The sequence below is a fragment of the Eretmochelys imbricata genome, chromosome 12 (assembly GCF_965152235.1).
Source record: "Eretmochelys imbricata isolate rEreImb1 chromosome 12, rEreImb1.hap1, whole genome shotgun sequence".
Taxonomy (NCBI): domain Eukaryota; kingdom Metazoa; phylum Chordata; order Testudines; family Cheloniidae; genus Eretmochelys; species Eretmochelys imbricata.
In genome coordinates, this window is record NC_135583.1 from 10,935,049 (window position 1) to 10,944,924 (window position 9,876).

Sequence of the window (9,876 nt, forward strand, 5' to 3'; positions counted from 1 at the left end):
GTATTTTAATTACTAGTTGTAGGTTTCTTTTTCAAGAACCTTCATTGAAAATTCATGTTGAATTCCTGAGAGCCTATGGGGCAGTAGAGTTATGCCACTTTTTAGAACAAAGGCACTTAAAGGAGACTTTTCTTGATATGCAAACTGAAGATCCCTCAGTTTTATCCCGTTATCCTACCTAAGGCTTCCCTCCCCTCACATACCACCCAAACAGCTAGTGAAAAATCTTCTTGCTACTCATGAATTTGAAGAAAGATTTTTAGATTGCATATATTTATGTAAGGTGTTTGCACCTGATGGGAAGGGTGCAGGAAAAATCTGAAGAACTCCATACTTCTCTTGATAGGGCGGTGGTCCTACCTGATATTGTCTATCCAGCAGTCAATGATGACAGGCAGAAGCAATTCTAAGTTCAGCCAGAGCGTAAAGTAACTGTCTGTCTTCTTGGAGCAAAGGTAGTGCACCACTGTGGGTTTGTCCAATTTGGCTTCCAACTGGTTACCCAAATCCCCTGGGACTGCAAGAAACATAAAAAGAAATATACTAATACCAAACTACAAGTCAAAACCTGTTACTGAATTAGTGATTACATATGCTGTTTTCCATGCTACTCTACCACTGTATGACTGCAGTTACATTACAGCATCAGCAAAGATACTTGCTAGATTTTGTAAATGTATGAAAGGCGTTATTATTGGAAGACAAGGCTGTTGCGGAGAAGCTAAATGAATTCTTTGCATCAATTTTGACTGCAGAGGATGTGAGGGAGATTCCCAAACCTGAGCCATTCTTTTTAAGTGACAAATCTGAAGAACTGTCCCAGACTGAGGTGTAAGTAGAGGTTTTTGAATAAATTGATAAATTAAACAGTAAGAAGCCACCAGGACCAGATGGTATTCACCCACGAGTTCTGAAGAAACTTGAATATGAAATTGCAGAACTACTAACTGTGATGTGTAAATCAGACTCCGTACCAGATGACTGGAGGATAGCTAATGCGAGAGTGATTTTTTAAAAAGGCTCCAGAGGCAATCCAGGGAATTACAGGCCAGTAAACCTAACTTCTGTATCAGTCAAATTGGTTGAAACAATAGGAAAGAACAGAATTCTCACACACACTGATGAACACACAACGTTGGGGCTTTTGTAAAGGCAAAGCGTGCCTCACCAACCTATTAGCTCCCCTCCCCCCGCCCCAAAAATTCTATCTTAAAACATGAGTATCACATGTTAATTAAATTAAAAATTAATCAGATTGTATCAAAGACTTATCAAAAACCTCTGTGTCCCGTACGGAGTAATCCAACAGCTTTTGGAAGACAGACTTTTTTCCTTCAGAATATTGCAACACTGACTGGTTGCATAATTCCTTATTTAACATTTTCACCACTACCCACAGAAAAATGAATTTGGATCTTTTTCTCTTTTACTTCATTATTGGAGCTTTATTTTCATTACTTTGTATCTGTTGGCATAACAGCCTCATTTCACATAACTTAGTTGGGTTGTAGTTTACTAATGTGCACATATATTCTTGCGTCCTTTGCATCCAGGTTTTAGAACTGATGGTATAGTCTTGACACTGTTATTGTATCTATCCCTAGTCAGCGTGCAAATGGTCTGATATTTTTACCTTTTCTGCAATTTATTATTCTCTCCAACACAAAAAACTGCCAAATGCAAATGAATGCTGACAGCCATTAGTGCCAAGACTTGCACAGAGAAGACTAAAAACATGCAAGATATCGAGCAACTCAAACAAAAATGCTCTGACAGACTCTCAACCCAGGCAGCATTACACTGTTACTTTCCCATATGTCTTACGCTGCAAGAGAGGTTATTTGCTCTCTTGGAGAATCCAGGCCACCTACCCAGCGATATTTTAAATGTATTGAATTTGCCTTTTTTTGTTTGAGACGTAACAGTACATGTGCTGCACCAATGCAAGTTCCCACTAGACTCAATTCATTCCATTTTACGACACTTGTCAGATTCACCGCTACTCTAATTCTGACTGGCCATATGGCTGTCTAAAGCACTTCAGGTAAAAGAAAAAAATTAATCAGATTTTGGTCTGGAATAGATTACGTCAGACAAATCAAGAACCAATATGGATTAACTTTCACATATACAACAATTTAAAAGACTTCTATAGAGAAAGTTGTGGCAAAGACAATCAAATAATATTCTGACTCCAAAGGCAGTAGTAGGTTTGCTCAACAGTTATCATTAAGCTTTTTGACTCAAAAAATAAACATTCTGAAATTTCCCTTCTACGGTCTTCCCAGTCCACTTTCTATTCCCCCTCCTACCATCATTTCACTATTGCAAGTGAAGTTAAAACAATTAGGGACATGTTTACAAAACATGAGAAAGCCAGGGCCACATGTAAAAATGCATGTGCATTTACTATGACTGAAACTGAGTGTTCGCAAGTGTAAGTGGGTTTTGCAGATTACCAGCTAGTGGTCTAACAGTCCATTCAGCATGTGTGCAGCTGTACACTTTTCAGCATGTACACCTGGCATCTTGAGGCTTTTAAATGCAGGTCTGCAGAGTTTACAGTTTGATTTTTTCACCACACAAAACTAACTCTAATCAATCAAAACATAAGGCACTACAAATAGTAAAATCCTATTATCCAAAAAATAGTAATTGTGTGTTGCCAATTTTCCTCCAAAGGCTAACATGTGGTACAACAACCAACACAATTTTTACACAATATTCTTCCCACATATTCCTTTCCAAGAAGTCACACCTCTAAAATAATAAAACTGTACAAGATTTTGCACGTATACACATACTTTTTCCTACTTTTGGAAAACACTTGGAAATAATTGATTTCCCAATCACTGCAGACGAACAGGGAACCATGCATAGCCAAGTGAAGACAGCCATATTGTCTGTTTAAAACAAACTTATAATAAAAGCAAGGTCATGCACAGCTCCTCTGCAATAAATTGGCATAACTTGCCTGAAGGCTTCTGAAATCAGCCTCTGAACATAAGTTTCCACAAACAGCAGCAAAAATTAGACTGAACAGGATACATAGCTTCCAATCAACAAGGCAGACCCAGAACTTCAATTATAAGAGCAAATAAAAGTTCTGGCACTGTCTCTAGCCAATAAACAGCTTCATATCTATTTCTTGACTTCTGCATCTTTGGGTTGGACGTTTTAAGGAATGAGGCTTTGAAATAGGGAAGACAGCCACGGTTCAGCTATTTGTATTGAACCTTAGGGCATGCTAGTTTATAGCATTACTCTATTTTTCCCTCATCAGTTGAACCTTCTAAGAAGCTCACTATGCTAAAGTGGTAGACTGGAGCAGCACTCTGAACATGCAAGCCACTTGGTTTACTTGCTTGTAAAGTGCTCAGAGAGACTGATGACCCAGGAGTAACTGCTGAGAGAGAAAAAGAGCTCCTATTTTAAACTGGCCTACTGAGAGCAGACCACCGTCAATTGCTGATGCCAGCAATCTCTTACTAGGGTGTGGAGAAAGTTAAACTCTCACCTCCTCCTCCTCCCCACCCCGCAGTTCTTTTCTGTGGAAATTTTGGGGTACATATATGGTTTAAAACAGACTCCTAAAGGTCTCTCTTAAAGTCACCAGCAATAAAGAACTTCAGTTGGGTATGCAAGAGAGTGAACAATCTATTCCCCTAGCCCAGCGGTTCTCAACCCGTGGCCTGCATGCAGCACAATTAGCACCCAGCTGCAGCCCAGCTGCGTGCTAAAAAAATATTCAAAATTTGCTGCTTTGATCTGAAAGGGGACAGGGCGACAGGGTCTGGAAACCTGCTGGAGAGCTCCTACCAGCAGGGGGCTGTTGAGTGACACAGGGGGTCGGGGGCAGTAGAGTGGGTCTCTGGGCAGGTTTGTGGGTAGTTGGACACTGGGAACTAGGGGTTCGTGGGGGTGCTGCAGCACCCTCAGGTTTTAGGCTGCCTGAGTCAGGGTCCAGGTCCTGGCTTTCCAGCTCCACGTCCAGGGCTCCGCTCCTTGCCCCACTCTGTGGAGGGGTTCACTTGCCATAGGGGAGGGTTCTGTGGTTCTCAACCTGCAGTCCATGTAACACATTAATAGGTTGAGAACCACTGCCCTAGCCTATTCTGTAAAGAAGGTGTAGGGAGAGGGAAGAAAAGAATTTGGACCTGCTGTCTCAAATGTTTTACTCTGTATTTCTCTATCAACCACCCCATCTCTCATTAGACCTCTGATAAACAACTTCATTTAGAGTGTGTGTGTAAGCACAGTAGCAGGTCAGAATTTATTTTAGGTCATTTAAAAAACTAATGTAGTGGAAAGTGTAGCCATCTTCAGTAGGAGGGCCTTGTAGCACTGCATCACATTCTTAAAAAATTATAAAAGTTCAAAAAGTATTGAAGTTCAAACTCAGAACCCCATAAACTGCTGTTTACGTCTCTGCTTATAGAACTAACTGGCCACAAGTTATTCCAAATAATCTTGTGCCTTTTTTGGCTGCTGCTGCACCAAAGCTCTTAACTAGAAAGAAGCACAAAAACATAACTATATTTAGGTTACAGAGTAGCAGCCATGTTAGTCTGTATTTGCAAAAAGAAAAGGAGCACCTGTGGCACCTTACAGCTCACGAAAGCTGATGCTCAAATAAATTTGTTAGTCTCTAAGGTGCCACAAGTACTCCTTTTCTTTTTATATTTAGGTTAGTTACTCATGGCTGATCAGTTTCAGTGGCTGGCCTACCAAATGCTTCACAAGATATTGTCCTCTTTTCCAGTGTAAAACAAAACAGACAGGTAACTGACACTTATTCTCACCCAGGGAATCATTGTTTCTAAACAGCAGCTAAACAATCGCACTTCTGCGCAGATTAGGAAGGGTCACAATTCAGAGGATGAAGAAACAAGTTAGACATTTAATTACTAGCTTCATTATGTTAATGTAAGTTTACAGAAGTTTCACTGGTGACTACAAAAGAGAATATACCCTTACTACAAAAACCTAACTAGGGGTGTTAGGAGGAGGTTAGTTCTATTTCCTGAGGATTGTACCAGGCATGTGGCAAGTGAGGTGAGACGCTTGCTGGAAAAAGGGAGCGAAGGAACAGATTAGAATAGAGACATAGTCAAGACAAGTTATTAATTTTTAAAATGCTGGCTGACAACTCATCTGATTATCTCGTCTCTCCCACCTGCCAAATACATGTTCAGCAATTGAATCTATGCTACATTCTTCTCACAAAAGAAAGAACGAGGAGTACTTGTGGCACCTTAGAGACTAAAATTTATGTGAGCATAAGCTTTCGTGGACTAAAGCCCATTTCATCAGACATCTGATGAAGTGGGCTTTAGCCCACGAAAGCTTATGCTCACACAAATTTGTTAGTCTAAGGTGCCACAAGTACTCCTCGTTCTTTCTGCTGATAAATACTAACATGGCTACCACTCTGAAACCTGTCACAAAAGAAACAAGATCTTATAAATTAAGGAAAATCCCTTTACCATGCTTGAGGAATTCGTATACCCATAACTGTTTCATAAGTAACAGCATTACAGTCCCATGGACAACATCTGTTTATCACATGATTGTTACCCAATCTCATTTACTTCCTTTGTGGCTGGAGTCTGATTTGGATCAGTGGTTATTACTCTGTCAGCTTTATCCTGAAGAAGCTTGGACTGGAATGTAAGTAAAGCTTATTACCAAGATTCAGTGTTATAAAGGGAACAAAGAAGAAGTGGGGTAGATGAGGAAAAAAGCTTCATCCTAATTTTCACAAACATGGCTCACAGCAAATTGCTTTGCTTGCACTTAATTTCAGGAGTTTAGAAAACTACAGCAAACTGATGCTGAACTTTTCCCTCTACCACACATTTATACCATCCTAGCCAAGTGTCCAGACATCTACTTAAAAGCTGTAACAGTATCTGCATAGCAATACAATGCATTGGGTAGCAGCTAAGTTACTATCTAAACTAATGTACAACATACATTTTTTCAGAATGTCTGTGCAGCAAGGGAATATTAATAATTCTGAACAGCAGCATTTTAAACACATCAACTAATCTGTGTAAATCAAAACAGACCTTGACATCTATGGCAAGCCAATAAAAACTCTTCCCAGCTTTTTTCTCTGGAAATCATTTTTTGTTAATAGCATCATCATCATCATTTGCATACTGAAAATGCAGAATATATTCCTTATAGGGGCATGCATCAGTATCAAGAACAAATACACCCCTATTTAATACATTAGGTACGTTTTACCATTTCTATTCCAATTGACAGCAATGTGTGCATATGCACTGGGAAGTTTTAGGAGCAAACAAGCCTGACAACTGTTTTAAATGGAGTGAAACGATATTCAAACAATTACACTTACTGCAAGCTTTAAAAAAAAAAAAAACACAAAACAAAAACACCTAATATTTACCCAATAAACTTCTGCCTCTCGGTTTTTATTGCTTATTAACACGGATGCAAGGACTTGTAACCCCTTTGCTGCTGCAACAAGCAGCAATGATTTTTCTGGGCTGTGTGATGAAGTAGAATTCTTAATGTTATTTTCTAACAACTGTGAAACCCACTCCCTTCTTTCAGGAACAAGTTTCAACTTGAATAAAAGTTTTGGGAAAGGGAGTTTTCCCGTGTTAACATGACTTGAATTGATTCAGGGTTTGAAAAAAATCGAACTGCCCACACGCCATTGACAAGTGGGAAGCTTGCTCTGGTAAACAAAGGGGTTTAGGAATCAACTTCAGCAGCATATACATTTTCATTTTAAGAAAAATTTCCAACCCATATGATTAAGACAGTCTAAGTGTGAACTGAGTGTGTCACCCCCATGCATCCTCTGCATTGGCCCCTAGCTAGTGGTTTAACCTTTTGGTTAGTAGGTCTGGTAAATTTTCAGTCACTGTTTTGAAATGCATAAAGGGAGGAGAAAAATGAAGGAGGGGGAAAATGTGCTTTACAGATGACCAGAATCACAGTCTCCTATTTAATTCTCCACTACTTAAGAAGAATCATTAAGCTCTAGAAAATATTACTACATATTAGGAAACATACAAAAGGACACCCCAGTTTTGGCATGTTCACAATACTGTAAACCAAACGTGGGGAAGGTCAAATACAAAGTTAGGAGCAAATTTAAACTGCTAGTTATCTCACTATAATTCCCTGTGTAGACACACTTTTCTGCTATGAAATTGCTTTTTGCCAGTTTACTTTATACCACTTCAGAAGCAACTTAAAATACACTGAAAAAAGCCCCTCTTATTCCCCTGGTGTAACTCCCCTATGGGGACACTCTTATTCCAGAATTAGAGTGTCCACCCAGGGAAGTATAACACCAGCAGTTTAACTGGAAAAATGTTCAATGTAGTCCAGTCCTATGTACAGTGAATTACACATGATAGTTGGTAGTTTTTACTTCCGAGATCATTCAACTATACTGCAAGTCTGCACATATGCATCTGAATACGTTCAGTTAAGCACAGTAAAGCCTGGTCTAGGGCAGGATTTAAAGATGTGACACTAACAAGCATTAGCCCAAAAAAAAAAAAAAAAGTTTCAAAAGCCTAATACAGACAAGGCACACTGCCTTTAATACATACTAAACTAGTGAAGTTAAAGACTAGGCTACCCAAAGGCAGTGTGCCTTGTCTGAGGTACATTTAAAGTGTGTTAAGTTTACATTTAAGAACATCACCCCTTAAGCCCTGGTCTACACAAGGCCTAACTCAGAGCAGCCCTGCAAACCAAGTGTTTATAGTAATACAGGTGACTTGCATGCAAGGCCATCCTACAAGTAGCCCAGTGCCCAAGCAGTGCTTGCTGCCTGACCGAAGCAGTGAAGAACAAGACACAACGGGAATTCACCCGATACCCTATTAATTAACCCTGGACCTTCTGAACTAACCTGACACCCAGATAACCTTCCACCCCCCTCCGTACTGACCCCAGGCCTCATCTGCAGCCCTCCGCCCCACTGTTCCACCCTGACTGCCCCCCAGCCTCCCACCCCCACTGCCCCCCCAGCGTCCTGTACCCAATCCTGTCCCCAGCCTTCCACCCTCCCGCCCCCACTCCCCCCCCACCTTCTACCCCCACTGCCCCCCTGGCCTCCTGTACCCAATCCTGTCCCCAGCCTTCCACCCCCCTCCCCCACCATCCCCCCAGCCTCTGTACCCAATCCTGTCCCCAGCCTTCCACCCTCCCGCCCCCCAGCCTCCCACCCCCACTCCCCCCCGCCTTCTACCCCCACTGCCCCCCCAGCCTCCTGTACCCAATCCTGTCTCCAGCCTTCCACCCTCCCCTCCCCCACCCTTCCCCCTCAGCCCCAGCCTCCCCCCCACTGCCCCCCCCAGCCTCCTGTACCCAATCCTGTCCCCAGCCTTCCACCCCCACCCTTCCCCCCCCACTGCCCCCCCCAGCCTCTGTACCCAATCCTGTCCCCAGCCTTCCACCCTCCCGCCGCCCCCATCCCATCCCATCCCCCGCCCTTACTCAGCACGACGGGCGGCCCCGGGGATCTGGGGGAGGCGCTGCCCCGGCCCTGCTGGCGCGCCCGGGAGCCCGGGAGGCAGCTGCCGTTGGGGGAGAGCAGCAGCAGCAGGAGGAGGAGGAGGGGGGGGAGGAGGAAAGGGGGGGCCCGAGCGCCGGCCCCATCTCCCCAGCTCATGCCGCGAGCCGCAGCCGCCGAGAGCCAGCAGCAGCGAGGGGAAGGCAGCTCGAGGACGGGCCCCTCCACGCAGCCGGTGCCAGGGCCTACTGAGGCGGCGCGCGCCCGACGCGGCCAAGAAAACCGAACCACCCAGCCAATCAACGCCCCGAGCCCACCCAGCCAATCAGGCGCCTCTATCCCTTTGCCGGGCGCTACCCACCGACCGCAGAGAGGCTGATTCACGCAGCTCCCCGCAAGAGAGGCCCAATCGCAGGCCGAGCCAAGCGCCAGCCAGCCCTGGCCTGCGAGCGCTGGGCGGGGCCCCAGACCATGGTCCTTTGGCTCCTTAGACAGCTCGCTGTATGTGCCTGGTGTTTTATAGACACAACAAGAAATGGCCCTTCCCTGAGCTATTTACACTCCAGGGCAGATGACACCAGCAATAAAGATGCCCAACAGGGTGGGGAGTATTTGGGAGTAGAGGAACCACCCCCACCCACCTCCCCTGCACTCCCACAGCCACTGCAGTCATGACAGGGCCATTTACATTGTAAACTGTAAAACTCATCCGGTTATTCATTGCTATAGCCACCTCACAAGGGCTGTCGAGGTTCAGCAGATGTTGGGGTTCACACAGTGAGACTGCAGTGGATATTGAACGTGGAAGAACGACAGGTTTGGAATAGCTCTGAAGGAGGTTCACCAAAAAACAAAAACAAAAAAACCCACCACACATGGAAGGAGACTTCATTGGCAAATCCTACCAGGAGGCTGGGTCTGACCTCAAAAACTATTTTCCAGGGTATCTCCCCACCCATGGAAAGAAGAGAGGGTGACAACATCTAACAAATTTAATGGAGGCTGATCCCAAAGGTTCATGGACATAGCCTGCTGAAACCATCACCTCAGTCTTCAGAGTTAACAAACACCAGTAAAACTGACTGTGACATCAGTGTACGTGCTGCAGAACAAGGATGTCAACTCTCTTGAGAGGTATTAATTTTCACAAACACACACCCATCAGTCTTCTCTAAGGGATAATAGATCAACAGGCTTTTGAGTCTAAAGAACACCGAGTACACAGTGTCTCACCCTTGTGCTGTGGACAGAGGTCTTCTCAGCCCAGGGAGTGGGTAGTGTGTGTACTTTTCTGGAACCAAAGGACTCATCTGCAGCCCGAATACATTTAAAGGTTTATGTCCCTAATAAGGCCCAGCTATTTGCCC

The 9,876-nt window shown here is 43.8% G+C and overlaps 1 protein-coding gene across 1 annotated transcript in view; it reads right to left on the reverse strand.

Annotated features, from left to right (window-relative positions):
• PLA2G15 (phospholipase A2 group XV) overlaps positions 1 to 8,748 on the reverse strand; it is a 29,231-nt gene extending 20,483 nt beyond the window's left edge. The window contains exons 1-2 of the mRNA XM_077830977.1: positions 8,494 to 8,748; positions 361 to 517 (exon numbers count right to left, since the gene is read on the reverse strand). Of these exons, the coding sequence (XP_077687103.1) occupies positions 361 to 517; positions 8,494 to 8,668 (332 nt within the window). The 5' untranslated portion in view covers positions 8,669 to 8,748. The remainder of the gene's footprint in view (positions 1 to 360; positions 518 to 8,493) is intronic.
• Positions 8,749 to 9,876: the final 1,128 nt, after the last annotated feature.